A 27,180-nucleotide genomic window follows, 5' to 3' on the forward strand; every position below is an offset into this window, starting at 1 on the left:
GAGGCCAGGGCTATGGGGCTAAGGTTAAGCCACGACCTGCAATGCAGTATCCCATATGGGTGCCAGTTCTAGCCTTGGCTACTCCACTTCCCATCAACCTTGGAAAGCATGATCCCTGGAAAGCTGTGGAAGATGGCCCAAGTACTGGGCCTCTGTATCCACATGGGAGACCTGGATGAATCTCCTGGCTCCTGGCTTCTGTCTGGTCCATCTTTGGCCATTATGGCCATTTGAGGAGTGTACCAGCAGACAGAGGACCTCTCTCTCTCTCTCATTCTGCTTTCCAATAAATAAATAAACCTTTAAAAATAAATAAATAAAGTGGCAAAATCATAAACGTCTTTTGGATTGGGTGGCCACTGAATGTATTTGGACCATATACATGTATTTGGATGAGAATAAAATATCTGGTTCAATCCTAGGTATTCAATAAATAGGTACTGAGTAAAGTATGTAAGTGAATGAATGAATGTTGCAAAGAAATAGGTGGATTCAGACATGGCCTGAGGAATGCAATCCTGCTCCAGTAACTTGACCAGCCCAATCTTCCTGCCATGCTCAGCAGAGCTCTTGAAGCATCCCATTACCCTTGTTCCTCTTGGGTTTGTAATGAGAGCCCTGCCCTCTTTAGAGAAGGGCAAAAACAATGAGAAATGGAGGGAGCAGAAGGAGCCTAGCAATCATTTGTAACCTCATTCTCTGGCTTCCAATGTTTCTGCCCATTACACAAGAAAAAAACTGTTTACAATTTTCAAAACACTTTGCATTTTCACTCATTTCAGATGCAAATAACTTTAAAGGCAAAATCACAAGAGGGTGTGTGGTGAACAGGGCCTAGTTATCAAAGGAGGCCACATAAACATTAAAAAGCACTAAAGAATAAACAGTCCATGCTGTCCAGGGGGATGAGCTATGCAATCCAAGTAAAAATTAAAACCAAATTACATCCACTAATCAGTCCTGCAGAATACATCGATTCATTTGCATGCAATGCAATTATCTTGATAGGTGCTGAACTCAACACATCCAGCTGGGTCAGTGGGCTTCCTGGGAGCACAAGTGTTGGACACTCTTTGCCTCTGCTGGTTCTCCCTCTTATGACTCTGATGGCAAATAAAGAACCACTCCCAGCATCTGTGTAGACTTTGAACATTTGAAATGAAAGCAATATGGATCTGTGCATGGGGAGCGTTCAGGCCCCCTCCAAAGAATAAGAAGCAGGATGATGTAGTGTCAGTGCCCCATTTCTAGAATATTCTATCTGATTTTTTTTTATGTTTCAAAAAGCCACATTTGTTTTATTCTATATAAAGAATTCTTCCTCCTCTTTCTCTTCACCCTGGCCTGGGTGATGAAGGGAGCACTTGGAAATGATCTTCCTGGCACTTGCATCCCTTGGGCCAGCAAATGCCAGTGAACCAACTCTTTCCATTAGGACTCTGCTGTTTGGAGAGGGAATTTCTTGTAATGAAGAGGCTTGCAAACAGGGTGGTGACTGGTTAGTCTGCAAATCCTTTGAAAATCTGCCCAGGAAAGAGTTTCTAGACTCAGAATTGATGGTGGTGAACCCCGTATCAACATCTGTCTCTGCCTCCAACTTCTGAAGGCTGTTTTCCCAGTTGAGGTCCTTCATTCTAGCCCCACATTCAAGGTGGGGAGAAGGCAGATGTAGCCGGGTGCCCATGTCTGGGCTGCTGGCCATTGATGACTGGCTGGGGCCTTTCCACAAAGTTCCACCAGGACTGTCTGATGCTGGGCTCCCACCAGGCTCAGGGAACTCCGCAGAATGCACCCCCAACCTCCTGCCCCGGCTCTTCCGGCCCCTTTGTTCCGGGGTTCTTCTTGAAGAATCAGAGGTCAGCCTGGAGCTCTGGGGAGTCATATCAGCTCCTGAGATGCCATCCACAAAGGAAAGCTCGCCATTCCTAACATCAAACTCTGGATTCACCTGGACCTGTCAGACAAAGAAAGGAACAACAATTGAAGCACTTGTTGCATTAACTAAGTGCCTGCAGCAAGCCATGCCTTAAGCACTTTCCACCATGCCTACAGCAGATTTCAGTAAAGTTGGTCAAATCAAATAAAAGTGGCTAAGTACAATCTGATAATGAGATAGATAGTTAGCATCAGCTCTGAGTAGCCTCTCTTTGACTCCCTAGATTAACTTTGTGACAAGAGTTAGACTATGAGAATCAAATTATCACTAGACAACACCATTCTTCTGGTAGATCAAGACATGAAAATAATGCAAAGACATTCACAGATGTTATTCCATGACCTTACGCCATGTCAGAAATGATGCATTACCAACCAAGCAAAGATAAAACTAAAAAACCATTAAAAAAATGTGATTGTAGTCAAGATAAGAATTGGAACAAGAAGAATTCAATCTTCAAAATTCTGTGGTCCTCCTTTTAGATCATGCTAACAACATGTCTCTTGGAGTATCCCAGGACAGAGGGCCACTTCTAACCAGCTTATAACTTGTCCCCTTTGAAATGTTTATTTATTTATTTTTATTTATTTGGCAACAGAAAGAGAGGCAGAGTCAGACAAAGCATGTGCCTCTGGTGCGCTCCACAAATGCACACAACAGCCAGGGCTGGACAAGGTCAAACCTAGAAGCCCAGAACACAATCCAGATCTCCCGCATGGGTGGCAGGGATCAAATTACTTGGAGACATCATCTTCTGCCTCCAAGGGTGCACATTAGTGGGAGGTTGGAATTGAGCAGAGCTGGAGAGCTGGCACTCACACTCAGGCACTCCGTGTGAGATGGAGGGCTACTTGCAGTGTATTAATCACTGCACCAAATGCCTACCCCAGCATCTCTTTAAAACCAATATTGTTTTAAATTTGGGGGTGTTATATATTTAGAGTAGAGGCCTTTGTATTGTGCAGAAAAACAAAAGGGGGTCATTGCTTGTGTGGTACCTCTGATGTTCTGTCCCATAAACAGTCACTCTGTGCTTCCAGAATTTCAGGCCTCACTCAGCAAACACCTGCCCTGCAGGTGACCACACTCTCCTTAGTGCGTGACACTTTTTCATCCTGGGAGTCTTGGGAGCTCCATGTCTTAGTCCTCGCACCATACTCTTCCCAAGAAGATTTCTAGAAAGGATAACTCTCTCTGTATTGTTAACAGCCCTTGAAAATCAGTAACCATGTTCCTGTCCTGCTTGGCCCAGTCCTTAATCAAATATCCCAAAGAATGGTACCAAAAAAAATCTTTAAATCTTCAAATGCATATTATTAATTAAAATAAGTCAATCTGACAAGGCTACAGACTGTATGATTCTAATGCTATGACATCCCAGAAAAGGCAAAACCATGGAGAGAATAAAAACCTAAGTGCTGGGGTGCGGATGAGGGGAGGATGTGACAAATAGGCAGAGCTCAGAGGATTTGCCAGCAGTGAAAATGCTCTGTGTGGTATCTTAATGACAGGTCCATGTCATTGTACATTTGTCAAAACCCATAGAATGTACAACACAAAGAGTGAACCCTTGGGGCCAACTGTGGTAATGATGTGTCCATGCAGGTTCATCTGTGACAACCAATGCATCTCTCTAAGGAGGGTTGTTGACAGGGAGGTTGTGTGTATACAGGGTCAAGGGATATATGGAACTGTCTGTACTTCCTATTTAACTGGGTAGTGAACCTAATACTGCTTCAAAAAAGAAAACCTATCTAACGAGTGGAAGCATAACTGTTTTATTTCTATTTCACAGGGTAAGAAAACAGAAATCAGGATAGTCAGAAAACAGATGTAGAAATGAGGAAATAGCCATACGCACACATATCCTCTGTCTGTATTTCACTTATATATGTTCTTCTCTCAATATTCTCTGATATGAAATGGTGATGTGACTATTACCAAACTTCAAAAACAAAACAGCAGCAACACAGGGCCTTGTGTTGCTTCTTTTAGAAGTCAGCAAATATTCTTTGTGAAGGTTTATTAATAAATATCTGAGCTTGGCCAGCACTGCAGCTCAATAGGCTAATCCTCCACCTTGCGGCGCCGGCACACCGGGTTCTAGTCCCGGTCGGGGCGCTAGATTCTGTCCTGGTTGCCCGTCTTCCAGGCCAGCTCTCTGCTGTGGCCAGGGAGTGCAGTGGAGGATGGCCCAAGTACTTGGGCCCTGAACCTCATGGGAGACCAGGAGAAGCACCTGGCTCCTGCCATCAGATCAGTGCGGTGCGCCGGCCACAGCGCGCCGGCCATGGCGGCCATTGGAGGGTGAACCAACGGCAAAGGAAGACCTTTCTCTCTGTCTCTCTCTCTCACTGTCCACTCTGCCTGTCAAAAAAAAAAAAAATCTGAACTTTGCTGGCCAGATGGTCTTCATTACATCTTCTCAACTTTGCATAAAACATGAAATAGCCATAGACAATTCATAAATGAATGGATAGTTGTGTTTCAGTAAAACTATTTATGAATCCTGAATTTCTAATCTCATGTAATTTTCATGTATCATAGTTTTTCCCACCCAATTAAAAATGAAAAGCCATTCTTAGATCTCAAAGCCTAATTGGCAAACAAATGCTTTAGATCAATGATTCTCATGCCCTATCATCTATCTATCTATCTATCTACCTATCTCTTTATATCATAAGAACTTTTTCCAAACAACATCTTATGTGGAATCCCCAAATACAAAACAATCTAATTAGAGCTGTACAAGGAGCTTAAGCACAGAGGTAGCCCTGCCTATGGGCCTCCCTTAATTCTTCCCATCTCCCTCCCATTGTGGCAGCTGATGCCCCACCCCTGGGTCCCTAGACCTTCTCAGAACACAGTTTGAAAACCACTAGAATCTCTAAATACTCTCTCTGGACCAAGCCAATTCCCTAGAGAGCTGCACACATCTGACCCCACTCCCCCAACACAGACACACTTCTCCGGAGCCATACCTGAGCATGATGCTTCAACCTGTGTTAAGGAGAACCCTTGTCAGCATCAGAAACTCTAGTGGGGATGCTGATGAGAAAATGTGTGTTGCACCACAAGATGTGACCCTTGTGTAAATTCATAGTAAAAAGGTATCTCCCCAAATTTTGTTGCACTTTGGAATCATCAAGAGCTGTTAAATCCTCCTCATCCCTCTCCCCCCACACACTGGTGCCCAGGTCTCTCCCCCAGTTATTCCAATACCATTAGCCTGGATTGTGACGTGGAAATTAAGAATTTTTTAATCTCTCGGTGATTCTAATGTGCAGCAGAGTTTGAGAACCACTGTCATGGGGCCAGAAAAGGTGCGCTTGCAGTTATCATCTTGTGGCCTTGTGGGCTGCTTGCTCATCACCACACACAGCTGACCTCCTGCCCCACATCTCTGTCCATATTTTTGCCTCCTTTAACTCTGCTCTCCCCTTTCTCTCTCTCTCTCTCTCTCTCTCTTCGCTACCCAAAACCCCCCCTCCCCTCCTTCTTGTTTTCTTGCCTTCCTTCACCCTTCCTTCCCTCTATTTCCTAATGTTTAATAAAAATATCTTGTGCCAGGTTGAGTATCCCCTATCCAAAATTCTTGGGACAAGGGGTATTTTAGACTTGGGGATGTTTTTCAAATTTTAGACTACTTAAATACACCTAATGAAATATTTTGGTCAAGAGTTCCAAGTCTAAACATAAAATTTACACTTCATACACACCTTGTACACATAGCCTGAAGGCAATTTTTAGACATTATGTTAATGCACCTGTGTTTTGTCTGCAATCTGTCACATGAGGTGGGATGTAGAATTTTCCAATTGTGGCACCACATCATGGTTCAAAAAGTTTCAGATTTGGGGCCATTTTAAATATTAGATTTTTGGGTTAGGGATGCTCAACCTGTATATAAAAGTGGTAATTGTTCACTATAAAATCATTTAATTGTTCAAGTATATAAAATAAAACATAAAGGCTTCCCCCGATCCCCAAAGTCTCACTCTCCAAAGAAAGCTGTTTGTTTATCCCTTCCAAACTAGCAGGGGGCAGTTTATTTCCCAAATGGAGGCTGGGATCTCCTATCCCCTGGAGAAAAAAAATCCGTGAGTCCCACAAAGGAGTGAACTGTCATCGTTGCCTGTTAGTGAACCACCTGACATTGCTTCCCACCTTTTTATTTGAGTCAGTGAAATCTTTTTTCTTCTAGAAACGTAAACAGACATGGTTCTTTCCATATCAAGAAATCATTCAGGGTCAACATTAGAGCATCCATTCTGGAGAAATCAATCCATGCATTTAACTCTGGGGTTCTCATTTCATTCTCTGTAAGTACGAACGGAAGGAGAAGCTTGAGTAATTTGCTACTTGCCACCTAAATCAATCTCAGATCAGAATGAGATTAGTCCTGAAGCCACAACTAGAGCTTGGACATCTCCGGGCAGCCGGAAAGTATCCTCGTAAGCCTCTGGAGTCAGTGGTCCCCCAGTCCTTGTCCCCTCCACTGGACCTTGTCCACCTTAAAATGCTCCCCCTCTCAGTGCCATAAGCACTCTCAGGCCACCTGCTCAAGCACTCAATTATCTCATTACATTGGCTCTTCAATACAACACCTCCACTCCCTCATTTCTCCCTCTACCTCCTCCTGTCTTCACTGCTTCCATAGCCAATTTGAGTTCAAAGACTATCATTTTGGTCACATCCTTGCCAAAGACCTCCAAATTGCCTGCACTATTCCCATTGTGTTCTAACGTCTCTTGGAAGCTCTCAGCCCTGGATCCATCTGCCTACTCACATTTTCCAAATTGGTGCCCGTGATACTGAGGAAAAGAACATGGCTGTGAAGGTTGGTGCTGCCAGGAGTGCAGTGTCCACCTTCGACCAGGCTAGTGCTACTGTCCCATTTTATTAGCAACCTCTCCATTCACCATGGTGGCTGTCTCAAGCCTTTTGACCTATCCTGAAGCCTTTGATGTCATAATCTGCCCCTCCCTCTTGCATCAGATAGTCTGATGCAAGAAAGCACCAGCCAACTCTGTGTTTATTAGTACCATACGTACCTGCAGCTCCACCTGTGCACAAGGGCAGTAACCAGCTGTGCTGTGAATTCATCACCTCCTGCGTTTTTGGTGAGTCCAACATAGCATTATTCATTTTCTGCCATTTTACTCATTCATGTCACCATCCTGCCTCAATGACTCCCTGCTCTTCTTAAGATAAAGCCTAAGCTCTTTAACATGGGCCAGTCTTAGTGGGCATTTGGATCAGTGATTAAGACATCGCTTGAGATGTCCACATCTCATATCCAAGTACCCGGGTTTGAATCTCAATGCCGCTCCTGATTCTAGCTTTCTGCTAATGCACAACTGGGAAGCAGCAGATGTGGCTCAACTATCTGGGTCCTCACTGCACAAATGGGAGACCTAGATCCTGGCTTCTGCCCAAGCTGTAGTGGACATTTAGGGAGTGATTTGGCAGATAAGAGATCTTTATCTGTCACTCTGCCTTCCAAATCAATCATTTAATTAATTAATTAGTGCTTTTTCAAAAGAAATTCTGCCTTTAAATATAATACAGATGGCCAATCCCATCCTCTTGTCCTTTCCTACTCCAGTCCAATAATTGATCACTTTCTCTCTTGCAACACCCACATAGCAAAATTGAGCTTCTTTCAATTACTTAAACATGACTTGCTTTTTCCTAATGACAGCGTTTGTCTATAATATTCCATCTAACTGGGATAGATCTCTTCTTACTCTTTTTCCTGAAAACTACACACAGTCAGCTCCAAACTTACACATAATTTCCTCTTGGAAATTTCTCCATATCACCCAACCTGAGGTAGATGCCTGTAAGCATTTTTTAAAAAGATTTATTTATTTATTTATTTGAAAGGCAGATTTACAGAGAGGCAGAGGCAGAGAGAAAGAGAGAGAGAGAGAGAGAGGTCTTCCATCTGCTGGTTCACTCCCCAATTGGACCCAACAGCAGGAACTGCACCTATCCAAAGCCAGGAGCTTCTTCCACGTCTCCCAAGCAGGTGCAGGGACCCAAGGACTTGGGCAAATCTTCTACTGCTTTCCCAGACCATAGCAGAGAGAGCTGGATCAGAAGTGAAGCAGCCAGGACTCGAACCGGCATCTATATGGGATGCCAGCACTGCAGGTGGCAGCTTTACCCTCTACGCCACAGCGCCAGCCCCAGCCTGTAAGTATTAACTCCGCCACTTACTAGCTGTAGAACTCTAGACAAGTTACTTAATATGAGTATTTCCATGCCTCAATTTCCTCATCTACGAAAGATGACAATAAGTATCAACACACTAGGGTTGTGGCAAACAGTAAATAGTAACAGTGCCTGGAACATGGTGGTGCTGTGTAAGTGATGGTTATCATCATCATAAAAGATATGATGGCCAGTTCTCACTGTACTGCCTGTATTTCCCATGTCTTAGCACTCACCACACTGTTTTGCACATGTCTCTTTTGCTCCTCTCTAACTTCCCCTGGATTTGGGCATCTGGCACAGCAGCGATTGTGTACATCTTCATCACTGTGTGTCTGGTGGCTAGCATAGTGCCTAACATACTAGTAATCATTAAGAAACAATTGAATAAATACATAAAACTTAACATTTAATGAAATACGAACATTTGTACATAGAAATAAATGAAAACATAGCCTCTATGAACTTAGGCACTTGATTACATTTGGTAGACAAAAAGTCTTATTAAGAAAACCCAAAGTGACTTTTATTATTATGGCTGGATATTTCTATAGTCTTCTTAAGAGAGGGGCATGTCAACTTTTTAAAAAGAGAAAGGACCAGTGCTGTGGTATAGCAGATAAAGCCACTGCCTGAGATGCCAGCATCCTATATGGGCACCAGTTCGAGTCCTGGCTGCTCCACCTCCAATCCAGCTCTCTGCTGTGGCCCAGGAAGGCAGTGGAGGATGGCCCAAGTACTTGGACCCCTGCACCCATGTGGGATCAGCCCAGTTCCCTACTGCAGCCATCAAGGGAGTGAACCAGCAGATGGAGGACCTCTCTCTCTCTCTGCCTCTGCCCCTCTGTAACTCTGCCTTTCAAATAAATAAATAAATAAATCTTTTTAAATAAATAAATAAATAAAAATTTAAAAAGAAGGCTAAGATCCTTAAAGCAAATGGTAAAAGTGAGTGCTACATTATTAACACAGAAATGCAGATGCATGCAGCTGGAATAAAGAATTTCCAGGAGAAACACAATGCTTGGTGATTGAGATGAATCCCTTGAGGATAATAAAGCTTATTTTGCCAAAAAAAAAAAAATCAAATACATTTGTAAGAATTCTGATCATTTAGAGGTCAGCTTTCTAAGAAATATTTGTAAAATGCTATAGATTGACATCTATGGTTTTTCAAGATCGGAATATTAGCAATTATCACGATGAGCAAGAAGATCACTTGTCACAGATTTATGAATCTAAATTGTTGGAAAACAAGAGGAAATATATCACTGGAAAACAATTACGCTATCAAGGGACAGACTCACAACATGATGGGAAAATAATATTGTTTCTTACCGAAAATAATTCTTATATGATAGGAAAAGATTTTGACAGCAATAGGGGAAAAATGATTGCATGGAACAAATTCATGTCAATAATAAGAAACCCCCAAACAGTGCCAGATTCTTAAGAGCTGAAACCAGTCTTTCACATTTAACAGATTTTTGGAAAGGTACTAACTTGAATTGATTGACCAAAACCAGTGATGTCAGCCGGCTATTGCATGGTAGTGGGTACCTCCCTAGCAGTGCCTCTTTCAGTGTGGCACAAACTAAACTACTGAGTGAGAGAATAAAAGTGGGGATACTCAGGAGGGAACTCTAAAGTTGATGGAAAAATGGAATTGAAACATGTTTATTTAGATGCAAAAAGGTTTGAAATCTGCATTCAAGGGGTGTTCAAAAATTTCATGGAAAATGCGTAATGTAAGAAAACTATGCATGGATTCAAAACAATTTGCACTAAAATAAATTTATCCTTTAATTTCACTTTTCCACTTTTGAAATTTGTGAGCGTGGGGCCGGCGCTGTGGTACAGCGGGTTAACGCCCTGGCCTGAAGCGCCAGCATCCATATTGGCACCAGTTCAAGACCCGGCTGCTCCATTTACGTTCCGGCTCTCTGCTGTGGCCTGGGGAAACAGTGGAGAATGGTGAGGGTCCTTGGGCCCCTCACCCACGTGGGAGACCCAGAAGAAGCTCCTAGCTCCTGGCTTCGGATCAGTGCAGCTCCAACTGTTGCGGCCAATTGGGGAGTGAACCAGCAGATGGAAGATCTCCCTCTCTCTCTCTCTGTGTAACTCTCTCAAATAAATAAATAAATCTTAAAAAAAAAAAAAAGAAAAAAGAAATTCGTGTGTGTGTGTGTGTGTGTACTGAGGCTGTGTGGAGTATGAAGAGGATGGAGATGGAGAGTGAGAAGGAAACGAGAGAAATGGGAGAGTAATAGGGTCTGAATAAGTACATCTAGGAAACTCAGAATGAAAGAAAAAAATCCCTCAAAAAATACTAGACAAAAAGAAAATAAACTACCACGTTCTTTTATTTTTAATGGCTAATAAAGAACATAACAATGAAAATATCTAAATTTATGATGGTAAATGAAACAATGCTTGCTTATGCCAAGTTGTTCTAGAGAATAAACCTATTTTAAAGACATTATATCCTTGTCAATCAATCAACAAATCCTTTTTTTTTTTTCCTTGAGTTCAGCAGCATCCTTCATTTATTTGCTAATTGTTGAAAGATTGTGAGCCCTTCCATTCCTCACAGAATGCTGGTATTCCTATCAAAGACATTTGTCCCGGTTCCATCTTTGATGTCAAGTTCTGATACATATTCTATCTGCACCACAGTCACTGGAAACCTGCCAACCTCACCATGGCTATAAATGCTTTATTACAGATACACAAAAAAAGATTAAAATCATTCCTGTCTCACCACTCAGAGATATCTGATGCTAACATGGTGATATATTACATATCCTGCCAAATACCTTTATCTTTTTATGCTTTTTAAAATTTATTGAGTTATTATCATTTTTCTTTGGAAAGACAAAGGGACAGACAGAGATCCTCTATCTACTGACTCCCTCCCCAAATGCTTTCTTTTTTTTTTTAATTTTATTTAAGTTATACAAGTTTCATGTATTTCATATATACAGATTAAGGAACATAGTGATACTTCCTACCCTACCTTCTCACTTGCCTACACTCCAACCTTCTTCCTTTTCCCTCTCCCATTCCCATTCTTAATTTTAACAAAGATCTACTTTCAGTTTATTAATCATCATAAAATTAACCCTACACTAAGTGAAGAGTTCAACAAATAAGAAGAAAAAAAACATTGTTTCTCAACATACGAGACAAAGGCTATAAACAATCATCAAATCTCAAAATGTCCATTTCACTCTAATACATTACATTTTAGGTACTCTATTAGTTACCCCAGATCAGGGAAAGCATATGATATTTGTCTTTTTGGGACTGGTTTATCTCACTAAGTATAATGGTTTCCAGTTGCATCCATTTTGTTGCAAAGACAAAATTCCATTTTTTTTTTACCATTAAGTAGTATTCCATTGTGCATATATCCCATAATTTCTTTATGTAGTCATCTGTTGATAGACATCTGGGTTGATTCCATATTTTAGCTTTGTGAATTGAGCTGCAATGAACATTGGGGTACAGATAACTTTTTTATATTTCTTCTTGTTTGGGTAAATTCCCAGGAGTGGGATGGGGGAATCATGTAGTAGGTCTGTATTCAGGCTTCTGTGGTATCTCCATATTGTCTTCCACATTAGCTGAACCAGTTTACATTCCCACCAAAAGGGAATTAGGGTAGCTTTTTCCCCATATCCTTACCAGCATCTGTTGTTTGTGGATTTCTGCATGAGAGCCATTCTAACTGGAGTGAAGTGAAACTTCATGGTGGTTTTGATTTGCAGTTCCCTGATGGCTGGTGGTCCTGAGCATTTTTTCAAGTGTCTGTTGGCCATTTGAATTTCCTTTCTTGAAAAATGGCTGTTCAAGTCCTTAGCCCATTTCTTAACTGGATTATCTGTTTTATTGTGGAATTTCTTGGGCTCTTTATAGATTCTGGATATTATCCCTTTATCAGTTGTGAAGTTTCAAGTATTTTCTCCCATTGTGTTGGTTGACTCTTCAATTTGTTGAGTGATTCTTTTGCAGTGCAAGAGTTTCTCAGCTTGAAGTAAACCAATTTGTCAATTTTAGTTTTGATTGCCTGTGCTTCTGGGGTATTTCCAACAAGCCTTTGCTATTCCAATGTCTTGCAGAGTTTCCCCAATGTTCTCTAATAATTTGATTATATAGGGTTGTAGATTTAGGTCATTGATCCATTTTGAGTGGATTGTTGTATAAGGTGTAATGTCGGGGTCTAGTTTCATATTTTTGCACCGGACGATCCAGTTTTCCCAGTGTCATTTGTTGAAGAGACTGTCCTTGCTCCAGGGATTGATTTTAGCTTCTTTGTCAAAGATAAGTTGGTTGTAGATGCGTGGACTGAATTTTGGAGTTTCTATTCTGTTCCATTAGGTTACAGGTCTGTTTTTGTGCCAGTACCATGCTGTTTTGATGACAATTGCCCTGTTGTGTGTCTTGAAATCTGGTATTGTGATGCATCTGGCTTTTTTTTAATATAAGATTGCTTTAGCTATTTGTGGTCTCGTGATTCCATATGAATTTTAGCATCATTTTTTCCAGCTCTGAGAAAAATGTTGTTGGTATTTTGATTGGGATAGCATTGAATCTGTAAATTACTTTCAGTACTATAGACATTTTTCTGATACTGAATCTTGCAATCCATGAACATGAAAGACTTTTCCAATCTTTAAAGTCTTCTTCTATTTCTTTAATGGTTTGTAATTTTAATTGTAGAGATCTCCAACATCCTTGGTGAAATTTATTACAAGGTATTTAATTCTTCTTGTAGCTATTGTGAATGGGATTGATCTTAAAAGTTTTTTCTCAGCCATGAAATTCTCTGTATATACAATGGTTATTGACGTTTGTAAGTTAATTTTGTATCCTGCCAATTATCAAACTCTTTTATGTGTTCCAATAGTCTCTCAGTGGAGTATCTTGGATCCCATCTATATAGAATCATGTCATCTGCAAATAGGGAAAACTCAACTTCCTCCTCAATTAGTATCCCATTGATTTCTTTTTCTTGCCTAATGGCTCTGGCTAAAATTTCCAGGACTCTATTGAATAGCAATGGTGAGAGTGGGCATTCTTGTTATGGTTCCAGATTTGAAAGGGGAATGTTTCCAACTTTTCCATATTCAGTAACATGCTAGTCTTGTGTTTGTTATAAATTGCCTTTAATATGTTGATGAATGCTCCTTCTCTACCCAATTTGCTTAAGGTTTTCATCATGAAAGGATATTGTATTTTATCAAATGCTTTCTCTGCATCTATGAGATAATGGTGTTTGTTCTTCAGTTTGTTAATGTAATAAATCACATTTATTGATTTACGAGTGTTGAACCATCTCTCCATACCAGGGATAAATTCCACTTGGTCTGGGGCCGGCACTATGGTGCAGTAGGTTAAAGCCCTGGCCTGAAGTGCCAGCATGCCATATGGGCACCAGTTCTAGTCCCGGCTGCTCCTCTCCCAATCCAGCTCCCTGCTGTGGCCTGAGATAGCAGTGGAGGATGGCCTAAGTCTTTGAGCCCCTGAACCCATGTGGGAGACCCGGAGGAAGCTCAAGGCTCCTGGCTTCAGATTGGTGCAGCCCTGACCACGACAGCTATCTGGGAGTGAACCAGCAGATGGAAGACCTCTCTCTCTGTCTCTACCTCTGTAACTTGTAACTCTCTCCTTCAAATAAATAAAATATCTATTAAAGAAAATCCCATTTGGTCCAGGTGAATGATCTTTCTGAAGTGTTGTTGGATTCAATCAATTAATATTTTATTGAAGATATTGGCATCTATGTTCATCAGAGATATTGGTCTAGTCTCTTTCTCCATTGTATCTTTTTCTGGATTAGAAATTAATGTGATGCAGGCTTCACAGAAGGAGTTTGGGAGGAATCTCTCCCTCAATTATTTTCAATAACTTGAGAAGAATTGGAATTAGTTCTTTAAAAGTCTGATAGAATTCAGCAGTGAAGCCATCTGGTCCTGGGCTTCTATTTGTTGGGAGGGTCTTAATTACTGATTCAACCTCTGTTTTGGTGATTGGTCTGTTTAGGTTTTCTATGTCTTCATGACTCAATTTTGGTAGCTTGTATGTGTACAGGAATCGATCCATTTCTTCTAAGTTTCCCAATTTGTTGGCATGCAGCTTGCAGCTTTTGTAGTAATTTCTGATTATTCTTTTTCATTTCTATGGTATCTGCTGTTACATTCCCTTTTTCCTCTCTAATTTTATTAATTTGGGTCCCTCTCTCTCTCTCTTTTGGTTAATTGGGCCAATGGTGTATCAGTTTTGTTCATTTTTTCAAAAAACCAGCTCTTTATTTCTTTGATCTTTGTATTGATTTTTTGTTTCAATTTTGTTTATTCCTTCTCTAATTTACTTATTTCTTTCTTCCTACTAAATTTGGGCTGGATTTGCTGCATTTTTTCTAGGTCCTTGAGATGCACTGATATTTCATTTACCTGGTGCCTTTCCAATTCTTTCATGTAGGCACCAATTGCTATCAACTTGCCTCTTAACACTTCTTTTGTTGTACCCCATAAGTTTTTGCTATGATATGATGTCATCTTCATTCATTTCCAGAATTTTTTTATTTCTCTTTAGATTTTTTTTCTATGACCCACTGTTCACTCAGGAGCATGTTTTTCAGTCTCCATGTGCTTGCATATTATCTAGAGATTTTTGAATTGTTTATTTCTAGCTTCATTCCATTGTGGTCAGAGAAGATGCATGGTATGATATCTGCTTTATGGCTTAGCATATTGTCAATCTTAGAGAAAGTTTCATCCACTGATATGAAGAACATGTTTTCTGCAACACTGGGGTGAAACTTCTGTAAATATCAATTAGGTTCATTTGGTCCATAGTGTCAATTAGTTCTGTTATTTCTTTGTTGATTTTCTGTCTAGTTGTTCTGTCCATTGATGAAAGTGGAGTGTTGAAATCCCCCATTACTCTTCATTGGAGCCTACGTCTCCATTTAGATCCATTAATATTTCTTTTAAATAGCCAGGTGCCCTGTACTTGGGTGCATATACTTTTTTACAGTCACATCTTCCTGTTGAATTGATCCCTTAATAATTGCAGAGTGCCCTTCTTTGTCTCTTTTATCAGTTTTTGTGTTAAAGTCTATTTTGTCTGATATTAGCATGGCTACACCTTCTCTTTTTTGTTTTCCATTAGCATGGAATAATTTTTCCATCCTTTTATTTTCAGCCTGCATGTATCTTTGTTGGTGAGATGTGTTTCTTGTAGGCAGGAAATAGATGGGTCTTGTTTTTTAATCCATTCAGCCAATCTGTATCTTTTAACTGGAGAGTTGAGGCCGTTTACATTCAAGGTTACTATTGATAAGTAACAATTTGGCCCTGCAACTTTCCCATAAATATTCCTATTATTTACTTTGTATTTCCTTTGTACTTTTACTGGGAGATTTTCTGCCTTCACATTCTTTCATAATGATGGCTATCTTTCTGTCTCTCTGTGTGTAGCACATCATTAAGCATCTTTTGTAAGACTGAATGAGTGGTGACAAATTCAATTTCTGTTTATTATGGAAGGCATTTATTTCACCTTCTTTCACAAATGAGAGCTTCGCAGGGCACATTGTTCTGGGTTGCCAGTTTTTTTTCTTTTAAGATTTGGACTATGTTTCTCCATTCTCTCCTAGCCTTTAGAGTTTCTGATGAGAAGTCAGCTGTGAGTCTAGTTGGAGTTCCTCTGAAAGCAATCTGGCGTTTCTCTCATGCACATTTTAGAATTTTTTTTTAATGTTTGACTATGGAAAATTTGACTACAATGTATCATTGGGAAGATCTGTTCTGGTCATGTCTATTAGGAGTTCTGTGTGTTTCCTGTACTTGGATGTCTTTCTTTATCCAAATTGGGGGAGTTTTCTGTAACTATTTCACTAAATAGGCTTTGTAGCTCACTCTCTTTTTCCATACCTTCAGGAACTCCTACAATCCTTATATGGGTCATTTGATAATATACCATAAATCGTTAACACGGTTTTTAATTTTTTCTTCTTCTTTTTTTTTTTTTTTTGTCTGACAGAGTAATTCCCAAAGATTTGGCTTCTAACTCAGAATTTTTTTCTTCTGCCTCACCAAGTCTGTTGTTAAGGCTTTCTGCTACACTTCTTATTTAAGAATTAAATTCTTCATTTCTAGTATTTCGTTTTGATTTCTCTTTAGAATTTCAATTTCATGGGGAAAATTTTCACTCATGTCATGTATGGTTTTCTTTAATTTGTGGATTTGCTTCTGATTGCTTTTGAGTAATCCTATGATTAATCTTCTGAATTTCATTCCTGGCATTTCATCAATCTTTTCATTTTGACATTCTAATATTGAAATGCTGTTGTGTTCCTTTGGGGGAAGTGGTAATGTTGTCTTCCTTATTCTTGTTTACTAAATTTCTGTTTTTATTTAGGCATTTGTGGAGATAGTTGTTGGTTTTTACCTCTGATGTCTATTATCTTTGAAATATACCTCTGTGGCTTAGTGGAATGTCTGTACTTTCAGTGAATACAAAGAGGTGTGTGCTGGGTGTGGCTAGGGAGCTCTGGTCAGTCCTCCAGTGTGGGGCAAGTATCCAGGGTAATGCCCAAGGTAGGCATGTTAGATCTCTTCTTGTTATCAGAAGAGCAGGATAGTTACCTCTGTTGGTATAATTGTACCCTCACCTCCTTTCTTCCAAGGTGAGCAACGCCTGGGTGTTAGCCCCCAGGGGGTGCAACTCATCCGCATCTCTGCATGAACTGCACAAATGATCTGCACAGTCCTTACTCCAAACACTGCTCTCACTGCAATCACCTGTCCCAGCAACCAGGTAGCTCCAAAGCATGTGGTGCTTCACATAGCAACTGCTCAGAAACCCAGCTATACCCTGCTCCCTCTTGTGCAGCCACAGAGCCTCCACAGTTTCAGCACACAAGGATACCACAGTTATTGGGTGCAGAGTATCCACTTTGACCCACCAGCCTGTCTTGTCCACAGAGAGGCAGATGTTCCCCAAGCCAGCCTTCCATGGGTACTCTACCAAGGTGGTTTAGGCCCAGAGCCTGTGGTATGTTGTGAGGCTGGGGATGCCTCACAATCCTACTTGGGTGCCCAACCCCCTGATAATCCTCCTAACAAGGTTCAAAGTCAGTGGGGACCACATATTTTTCCCTCCACTAGAATCTCTGGATCACAAGCATATACAAGAACCACTGGCCAAATGTTTCCCTCTCCCACTGCTGCCACCAGTACCTCCCAGAAGATGGTGTCCTGTCTCGGGCAGTTTCTGTGCCAGCACACAAGGGCTCCTAAGATGAGGGTGCGATTATACACAAGCTGCTGCCCAAGCCCAGAATGGCACCCACCCTCTCTCAGCTGGGCATTGGGTGCCTTTGTTGGGAGGATGGGGTGAGAGAAACGTGCCTCTTTTACTTCCACTAAGTCCATGGGTACCCACTAGCCTCTAGGGCTCCAGTCTGAACTCATATCATGCTCTCCCTCCAGCTAAATCAGCATGGGTTGCTGCAATCTGGTCTCACTTCCATCTTCAAGCTGCTGTCTGCTTTGGCTGCAGGAGTCGTGTGCTGTCTTTGTGTTCATGCTGTGCATCCGCACATTCCACACATCTCCATGGCATTCCTCTTCCTTCCATATAATTTCCACTGTGGTTTTTTCTCTGATTCTCCCCTGAGAGTACACTTCCTACTTTTTTTTAACTATTTATCCCTAGCCTAGTAGAGTATGTTATTCCCCATTCTGCCATCTTGGAATCCCAGCCCCCCACCAACAACAACAAATGTTTCAGAAGCAGCTGTTTTCTCAGTACTCTACTGGAAATAAACATTTATAATGAAATGCTAAAAATAGAGTTCATTTTTCCATTCAATTATTGTTTATAGTGATTATCTATATTCTCACTAAACTACGGCCTTTTTGCTTTTTACTTGTTAAATTTGTTATTTGGTGAAGTATTAAGCCTTTTTACTGCAATGTAAATTTAAAATATGTTATCTCAAAAACTAAAAAAAAAAGACTGAAAGAAAGGTAGAAGGAAGGAGGGTGGATGGGAAGGAGAGAGTGAGGGAGGGAGGGAATATCATTATGTTCTTAGACTTGTATATACAAATCATATTGAATCTGTTAAAATGTAATCAAACTTACAAAGGAAATTAAAAAATAAGAGGGAAAAATAGAGAGAATAACAAACTCCCAAATTATATGACACAAGAGCAGGAGGATATATAATAAAGTACCTGTTACAAAGATTTAGGTATAAAATGTTGTAGTTAGGCACGGAAGTTCATGTGCCCTGGAGTCTCATAGAAAGTTTCAATAAGGAAGTGCAATTGGACCAGAACCTTAAAAGTAGATAACTGAGGAGGAAATGAAAGATAACCCTGGACAAAGAACATCTCAGGCAATACATGGTGCAGATGAACACACAATGGAATATTATTCAACTATTAAAAGGGGTAGAGTTCTGATAAAGTCTATAACATTGATGAATCTTGAAAACATACTAAATGGGATAAGAAGCTTACAAATATTGTATGATTCTACTATATGAGGGGCCTAGAATAAGCAAATGCATAAATACAAAGCAGAATTAAAGACACCAGAGGCTGGGGATCAGGGAAGAGAGTAGGGAGCTTTGTTTAATAGGTAAAAAGTTCCTATTTGGTTAGAAGAGAAAGCCCTGATAATGGACGATGATGGTGGTTGAATAACATTGTGAATGAACACTTTAAAAACAAGTAAGAGAAAATTTAATGTTATCAATATTTTGCCACAATTCTGAAAAACAAGGAAGGCTTCTTGAACATTTTTAAGTGGAAATAATAAAGTTTTATCATCTGTATTTCAGAATAATAGCAAAATTAAAAATAATTTTTTAAAAAAAGCATAGGTGGAAGAGTGAGCTTAGAGTTCTTGGCAGAAGAAGAGGACAAGAAGGTAGTGATGGTCAAAGAATGAAATTGCAAAGGAAGCTGTTTGATACAGACTGACTATGAAAATCCTTAAAAGCCAGGCAAGGGAGCTTTAACTTTATTTGCTCACTTTTTTGTTATCGAATTGAAAAGGACATAAATATAGCAGACATTTAGAAATGTATTTTGACACTGATGAGTAGGATCAAGCAGATGCCTGAAGCCATGGTGAAAAGCTAGAACAGTTAGAACACCATAATAATACTGCACACTTGAAGTTATATGGGCTTAAAGAAGGAAGTAGTAAAAGAAATGACCCCAGAGGAAAACTGGATCTGCTGGGGATTCATTGGATGTAGGGGTTCTGAAGAAAGAAAAATCTAAAAATAACTGATGTTCTAAAACCTGGCCAATATCAGAGTTAGTATAGAAAAACCAGCCTCAGAGTCTGAGATACATACATTAGGTTCTTGAAACATTGTATTAAAAATTGCTTAATCCATTACCATATTCCAAAAAATTAATGCTAGATATCTTCCAATTGTTTCCAAAAACATAATAAAGAACCACCTTTAAGAGATGAGGTTTTGCCAGTGAAGAAGATATACACAGTAAGGTTATAGAAGCTTCAAGTTGCAAGAGACCTTAGAAATGAACTAGCTTGGTCTGTTCCATGCAATGACCACTGACCACTGGAGGATATTTAAGTGCAAATTATTAAAATTAAACAAAACTAATAATCTGTTCTCAGTCTCAGTAGGCACATTTCTAATGCTCAATAAATGTAGTAGCCAATGGCCACCATATTGAATTATGCAGATATTGACTATTTTTTTTAAAGATTTATTTTATTTATTTGAAAGAGTTAAAGAGAGAGGTAGAGACAGAGAGAGAGGTCTTCCATCCACTGGTTCACTCCCCAGATGGCCACAACAGCCAGAGCTGCGCTGATCCGAAGCCAGGAGCCAGGAACCAGGAGCCTCTTCAGGGTCTCCCACATGGGTGCAGGGGCCCAAGGACTTGGGCCATCTTCTACTGCTATCCCAGGCAATAACAGAGAACTGGATGGGAAGAGTACCAACTGGGAGTAGAACCGGCACTTCAGGCCAGGGATAGGATGCTGGCACTTCAGGCCAGGGCTTTTACCTGCTGCACCATAGTGCCAGCCCAGATATTGACTATTTTCCTCATCACAGAAAGTGTTAGAGGACAGCATTAATCTAGAGGAATGGGTTCCAATTATGGAACAGAAAGAGGAGTGTATATGTAGAATAGAATCTTTTTCAAAAACACATGACTTTCTCCCATATGTCTACGTCTTGGAGAGCTATTTCCATTTTAACTTGGGTGCTGATTATAAGACATGAAGCCCAGGGGCTGCAGGAATGACACTCAGGCAAGAGTTCTAGTTCATTCAGAAGAGTAAGTTAGAGAAAGCCACCAGCATGGATGGCTGACAATTACATCTGTTGCTGATACTGGCTACCCAGATCATGCTGATGTTGGGATCATGTGCTCCTGCAATTAATCTGTCCCACTCACGTCCCAAGTACAGAACATCACTACTGGAGGTGAAGGATGGGGACAAGTGTCAAGATTCCCATTCAGTCAACTTAGGAAGAAGACATGGGAGTTGTTTCCAAGAGAAGATGAGAGAGGACCATCTTTCTCCACTATATGGGTTTGGCCTGGAGAACTCCTGTAGATGGGTGTGGGGAAGACATGGAGGAGATCTGGAAAGGACCTCAAGGTCATACCTTGGCCTGGGAGCTCACAGAATGGTAATATCTAGAAGTGCTTGTAAGTTATTCTCATACAGAATTCTTTGGATTATTTTTCTATCTTCAAATCTTCAGAATGATCTTGCTAAAAACTACCAGGTGGTCTGAGTGGTGTTGTAGGGACTTTCCCATAAGCCTAGCATGGGTGTGACATCAGTTACAGTGAGGATCACAGGACCCTGCAGCCCGTCAAGTGTCAATGGCAACACAACCAGCCACCGGTGGCCTGGCGAGGAGGCCAGTACAGGAGAAACTGAGGAACCTGCTCTAGAATACCTGAGAAGCCACATCTTAAGCACTGCTTGTTGCCAAGTGACATATTGGCTTCTGTGATGCCAAGATCTTTCCCGCCTGCTCTCTGGTTACTCCTTCTTGGTTTCCCTCACTGGTTCTTCCTTCTTCCCTTCCTTGAAGTATGGACAATTTTTAAGCCCAGTCTTCATCTTTTCTCACTCTACACTCTTTTCCTTGATAACCACCATTTCCAAGGTTTCCAACAACTTATGTCCCTAGCCCAACCCCTTCTCTGAATTCCAGCCCTAGTGACCACTTGACTGTGGAATGTCCTCACCTGAATGACCTACAAGCATCTCAAACTCAACTTGTCCAGACTCACTGTCACCACCTACTTTTTCATTCTCTAATTCATTGCCAAATTTTGTCAAGTCTATCATGTGAGCCCTGGATTTAAAAATATTGCTCACCTTGGATTGGACTAAAGGTACTTCTGAAGTGGTCAGTACAGTCTCCACCCAATCTATCCCATTTGATGGTACCAGAGTTACTGTCCTAAATTATATGTTACAGGCATCATCATGTCCTCCTCTTCTCTAAAGAAATGACTCTGTTTGGATCCTAGTTTATACCTTCCCACACACATTCTGAGTGGACCAAAAATTGTTCTAAACTCATTTGAACTGTCAGCCCCTAATCTCTGCTTGGAGATCATCCTCCAAGTCACACGTCCTGCAGGTAACTCTCTTAAATGACTTTGGTCAGTTTAACCTTTCCTTTCCTTACATTTCAAGTTGCTGGCTGCATCTTCACATTCACACAGGCCTCCTGGTACTTCAGGCACTGGATGTGTCCATGCCTCATTAGGTCAGAAGGGCCATGTGATCAGACGCAGCACATCTAGTTGAAGATTAATGATGGCATGACTGTCTCATCTCCCACAGGATCAAGGCATGTAGTCTTTGCTAGAGCCTTTTAAACAGCCTCCAGGGAAGTTTTATCTTTTTAGTTTGCAAAGTTTCCCCCATGACACATCAAGTTGAATAGTATCACCAATTCTAAGTCATTGCCCTGGAATTCAGAGTCTGCCAGAAGCCTCACACCAAAGTCACAGATTTGACATTGCCCAGATCAGAGATGTGCAAGAGACGGATGGCAGTGGTAAACCAAGGAAAAGGGACCATAAGTATAGTAAATTTGGGAGAGATCTAGAAAAGGTGGAAAGAACGCAACTTTGGACAACTGGAAAATCTATATGAAAGCACGAAGAATGTGACTTTGGACAATAGGGCTCACTGTGGAATGCTAAGAACAGGTAGTATCTGGCTAGAGATACAGCATGATTTTGATTTGACAAAATAGCTTATTTGATGGAAGACAGTGTTTAAGTTGCAGGGGGTTGAAAAGTAGACAAGACACATCATCCTTCCTGATGGAACAAGGACATGAAACTCAGCCATTCTAGCTCTTTGCTTTAAAATAGATAAAATCGGAATTTGCGCTTTACCCCTGCATCCTGTGAAATTTGAATTTACTTCTTATCCCTGCATCCTTTCAAGACACCAATTCACTCTTGCACACTGTGTTATTCCCCACCCCACCCCATATTCTTTTCCAGGTACAAAACTTGAAAAACCTATATGGAGAAACTCATCTCCATCTATCATCCCACACCCCACCTCCAGACCCCTAGCCCACCTTAAGATATAAAAAGGCCCAGCCCACTGAGGACTGGACCCTTGGACACATATTCAGTCTGTGTACAAACTGGCAGTTGATCACCCACCTCTGCGAATTTATTTTCCCTGAATAAATTTGTTCTGGCTGTGAGTTTGTATCTGTCTCCTCTCTGTTCTGCACCCCTTTTCCTTACACATCTCACCTTCCCTCACACACCACTATGGCAGTGCCAAATCCAAAGGAAGGTTAGAAAGCAGGGTGATTGCTAACAAGAGGAAGATGAACAAGAAATCCAATATATGTTTGCGTCCACTAAAAATTAAGGCAGCAGAATTAAAATTATCAGTGGAGAAGATAGCCCAATACAGGCATTCGACAAATATTTGGGCAATGAGGGGCTGGCATTGTGGCAGAATGAGTTAAGCCACCACCTACAAAGTCAGCATCCCATGTGGGCACCATTAGAGTCCTAACTGTTCTACTTCCAATCCAACAGCAGAAGATGGCCCAAGTCTCTGGGCCCCTGAACTCACATGGGATACTTACTGTATAGACTGTGGTTATGAAGGGAAAATAGGTTAGTCTTCAAAACAGGAACAATTAAGAATGTGTCCCCTGCCACACACACACACACACACACAAATTAATTTTTGACAGCAAGATTGACTAAGTCTAAAAGAGAACTTTTAGACACCTTGGAAATTAGGGACCTATGAAATGTCCACTTTATGTAGACAAGGCAAATAATTTAGAAAGCTTTTAACATAAAATCCATATGATTCATGTTTTATTAGCTAAGAGTCAAAGTAATGACAACAACATTATCTCAAGAGAAAGACAACTGTTGCAGCCTGTTAGTATTTTACACAATTGGTCTTCAAAGGGGGTTATGACCATCCCTCAAGGGCAGAAGCCATAGAATATTTTGCTGTGAGCATCGTGGACATCCCTGTGCCTGCACATTCACACGCACATGCATGCATGGAGCATTGGACTACAATGGTTAACCACATGGACTTTGGAGCATGATAGATACCACCTATCTGTACCTCAGACAAGTGACTAAACCCCTTTATACCTTAGTTTTCTAATGGGAAATGGAGAAAATAGTGACTACTTAGGTTGTAAGAAAGATTAAATAATATCCATGTAAAATAATTAGCATACGGACAGTGATAGCTAAAATTGAGTTCTAGGAGGCAAATATTGGGCACAGCAGTTAAAGTGCCCTTTGGGATGCCTACATCTCATAGTGGAGTGCCTGGGTTCTAGTCCTGGCTCCATTCCCAAGTCCAGGGTACTGTTCATGTAAACCCTCGGGGGCAGCAGTGATAAATCAGGTACTTGGTTTCCTGATGTCTAAGTGGGAGACGGATTTAGTTGCCAACCTCTGGCTTCAGCCTGGCCGAGCCCTGGCTGATGTGTGCGTTTAGGGAATGAACCAGGGTATGGAAGATCTCTCTGTGACTTTCTCCTTGTCTCTGTCTGTCTTTCAAATAAGTAAAAGTAAAGAATATTTTTAAAATTTAGTTTTGGGCACTATCTTCATGATACTCTTTCTAAGTGTTAGGTAATTTAGTGTGGACAGTGACCTGTACTTCAGATAGATGCCACCATTATGTTCATTGAACTAATGAAGAAACTGAGGTACAATGTTACAGCAATAGTGAGTGGCAAGGCTCAACTACCACATAATACACCATAAAAGACAACACAGGGCAGCTGTCAGAATTAAATATTCACCCACAGTGTTTGTTCTCAATAGAATGGTTACAAAAGTGAACTTTTATTTCAATATTTTGTTTTGAAGGAGTTCTGGCTACCTAACTTGAGCTTTAATAAAATTTGACGTGTACAAGATGCTTAAAAATTTAGTCCAGAGGACTGCAAACCTAACAACCCCAAACATAAACATGACCTCCATTTCCTTAAGTCAAGTAGCAGAAGTTTACAATATTTCTGAGTCTGAAAGGGGGACAGAGGATTTGCATGTAGTTGATGAGCCCAACAAAGGCAAATTCTGAAAAAGACGACATTGGCCGATTCTAATACCAACTATGAGCATCAACTACAAGTTCACCAAGATTGAGCTTTCTCATCTGTCAATGAGAACATTTTACTAGACCAGTGACTCTCAACCCCATTACATCATCCAAGGAGGCTTTTTTTTAATCATCTGAGTGCCTCCCAGAGATTCTGGTCTAACTGGCCTAGGGTGCAGCCACACCATGGCAAGTTCTCAAAGTTCCCCAAGAATTCCAATGTGCAACCATTGTTGACAGCAGTAGGTTACATCATCTCTAAGCCCATGCAGATGTAAAAGGTCATACAGATAAAAAAGAAATACCTGAAGCAGAATCTTGTTGCCATCATAATCCTGAGTTTGCCACCTGGTGCTGCTGATGGGAACGCACGGGTTGGGTAGAAGAGGCACTAACTGGCCAATCTCCTGAACCTTGAACTGCAGCACTGAGGATTCTTTTGGATCCACTGAGATCCCCAGGGGCAGCTGCTTCAGGGAGAGCTGCAGAGCAAAGCTCTCAGTGGCGTAGAGCACGAAGAAGCAGAAGTTGCTCTTTTGCAACGTGGCCTCTTTCTGCAGGATCATCTCATAGAGTCTGATGGCATCCTCATAGTTATCAAAACTGCAGTAGAGTGTCACCCGCAGGATCTCAGCCCCGCAGTGCACCTGCCTCACACCCCAGACAGGCATCTGGCTGTCCAGGCTGTAGAACTCCTGATTGTCAAGGAGGTAGGGACATAGCCGCCCCTGTGCATCCTGGGTCGGGTAGCACTGCCAGGGCGATCGCTGCAGGGAGTCCAGAACGCGAAACAGCCGCTCCTCTCCGAGGCTTTCCTGAAGGAAGAGTAAAACAGACATCCCTGGGAAGCGGGACCGCTTCGGAGGGTGCCTTTCATAGTATCTGACTGGACTGACCCTCTCCGACACCAGGAAGAGACGGACTTCTGGGCAAATGAAGTCCAGAAGCTGATCCAGAGTCTGCTGCAAAGACGAGCCATGCCCAGAGTTGGCCAGGAGATGCACAGTCATGGCCAGAGGCTCCTGCGTCTCACCCATAGCTGAGCTGCTTGATGATGAAAAAGAAAATGAAAACAAGTGTGGAGGGCCCACTGCTCAAGCTTCTGAGATGAACGGAGTAGTGGGCAAGGTCGCGTAGGGATGTCAGGCCGAGCCTCTAGCCCAGCAGAGAAAGTTCTGGTACACGAGCGACTTCAGATCTGATCTCCTCGCCAGAATAACGAGTGTTCCTGGCAGCTGAGGGGTGCACAGGGAGAGACTCACACACATTTGGGCTCCGCAGCCTCCGCGACAAACAACAGCGGAGGCCACGTCATCCAGCCTGGGCAGAATGGAGCTGCCTGCATTTGTCTTTTTCAGGCGGTTCCCCGGGGTTTCTGTTTGACCTAAAAACCTATAATCCTGAGAACCACCAGAGTGGGTGGTTCTTACAGGCACTCTGTAAAGGCTGCAAAGGAAATGACTGGGCAGAGAGGAACAGGAGTCAGCTCTGTTAGGCAGATAGCCATCTGTTTGGTTGAAAAGACATGCATTTCATTGACCCACAATGGCTCTGATTTCCTACTTACATCTCCTAGTGTTTACAGTAGCCTGCCAGGCCAACTGAATACAATGACTTCTTTAAAACCATTCTCAAAACTTGTCCCATTGCCAGGTTTTTTTCTCCCTTTGTCTTTTTATTTTATTTTTGTCTAAACATTTTAAGCTATGGCATGAAGATAATGACATTCTAGCGAAATAATTTTGACTTCAGCTGAATGTAATTAAAAAAAAAAAACTGAGAAACTTAGTCTCCTTTGACTCACTCCAATTTTTTTTAGAAGGAATGAGCTTTCCAATGTCAGTAATAATAAATGCTACTATCCATTGCAGATCTTCTCTTTACTACTCAAGAACCATTCTAAAATTTCCTATAAATTGCTTTAATCCTGCAGCAAAACTATGAAGAGGACTCATACCCGAATTACTGATGAAGAAATCAAGCCAAAGAATTGCTAAGTAACTGGCTCAAGATCTCCTAGCTAAAAGTGGTTTCTGGAAGATTTGAACCCAGAAATTGAGAGGCCTCACATGCTGCACTCCCTGTGGAGGTCCAGGAGCTCCAGCCTGGGTTTTCCCTATACACATAAGGGAAAGTCACTAAAGCAAGTTCTGATAGAAAACACATATTCACCAGAGATGCCTCCTGATCTTAAATGTAATCATCTCAATAAATTGTCATCAATTTCTCAACACGGATGGCCCTGGAGGGTATTTTGTTCAGTGAAACAAGCCAGACACAGAAAGACAAGCACTGCATGATCTCACTCATGTGGAATCTAAAAAAGTTGATTTCAGGGCCAGCATTGCAGAACAGCAGCTTAAG

General features: G+C 41.3%; 1 protein-coding gene across 1 annotated transcript; it reads right to left on the reverse strand.

Annotated features, from left to right (window-relative positions):
• Window positions 1-1,303: 1,303 nt before the first annotated feature.
• FAM124B (family with sequence similarity 124 member B) lies at window positions 1,304-25,853 on the reverse strand. The gene is made up of 2 exons (XM_062202154.1): window positions 25,122-25,853; window positions 1,304-1,954 (listed from the first exon to the last, which is right to left on the reverse strand). Exons 1-2 carry the CDS (start codon window positions 25,851-25,853, stop codon window positions 1,304-1,306), a joined length of 1,383 nt encoding a protein of 460 aa, XP_062058138.1.
• Window positions 25,854-27,180: the final 1,327 nt, after the last annotated feature.

The sequence above is a fragment of the Lepus europaeus genome, chromosome 1 (genome assembly GCF_033115175.1).
Source record: "Lepus europaeus isolate LE1 chromosome 1, mLepTim1.pri, whole genome shotgun sequence".
Lineage (NCBI taxonomy): Eukaryota > Metazoa > Chordata > Mammalia > Lagomorpha > Leporidae > Lepus > Lepus europaeus.

Coding starts and splice junctions, on each gene's coding strand:
- FAM124B (XM_062202154.1), bottom strand. CDS start 25,853: ATGGGTGAGACGCAGGAGCCTCTGGCCATGACTGTGCATCTCCTGGCC. Junction 1,955..25,121: donor GCAACAAGATTCTGCTTCAG/GTATTTCTTTTT, acceptor TTTGTCTGACAG/GTCCAGGTGAATCCAGAGTT.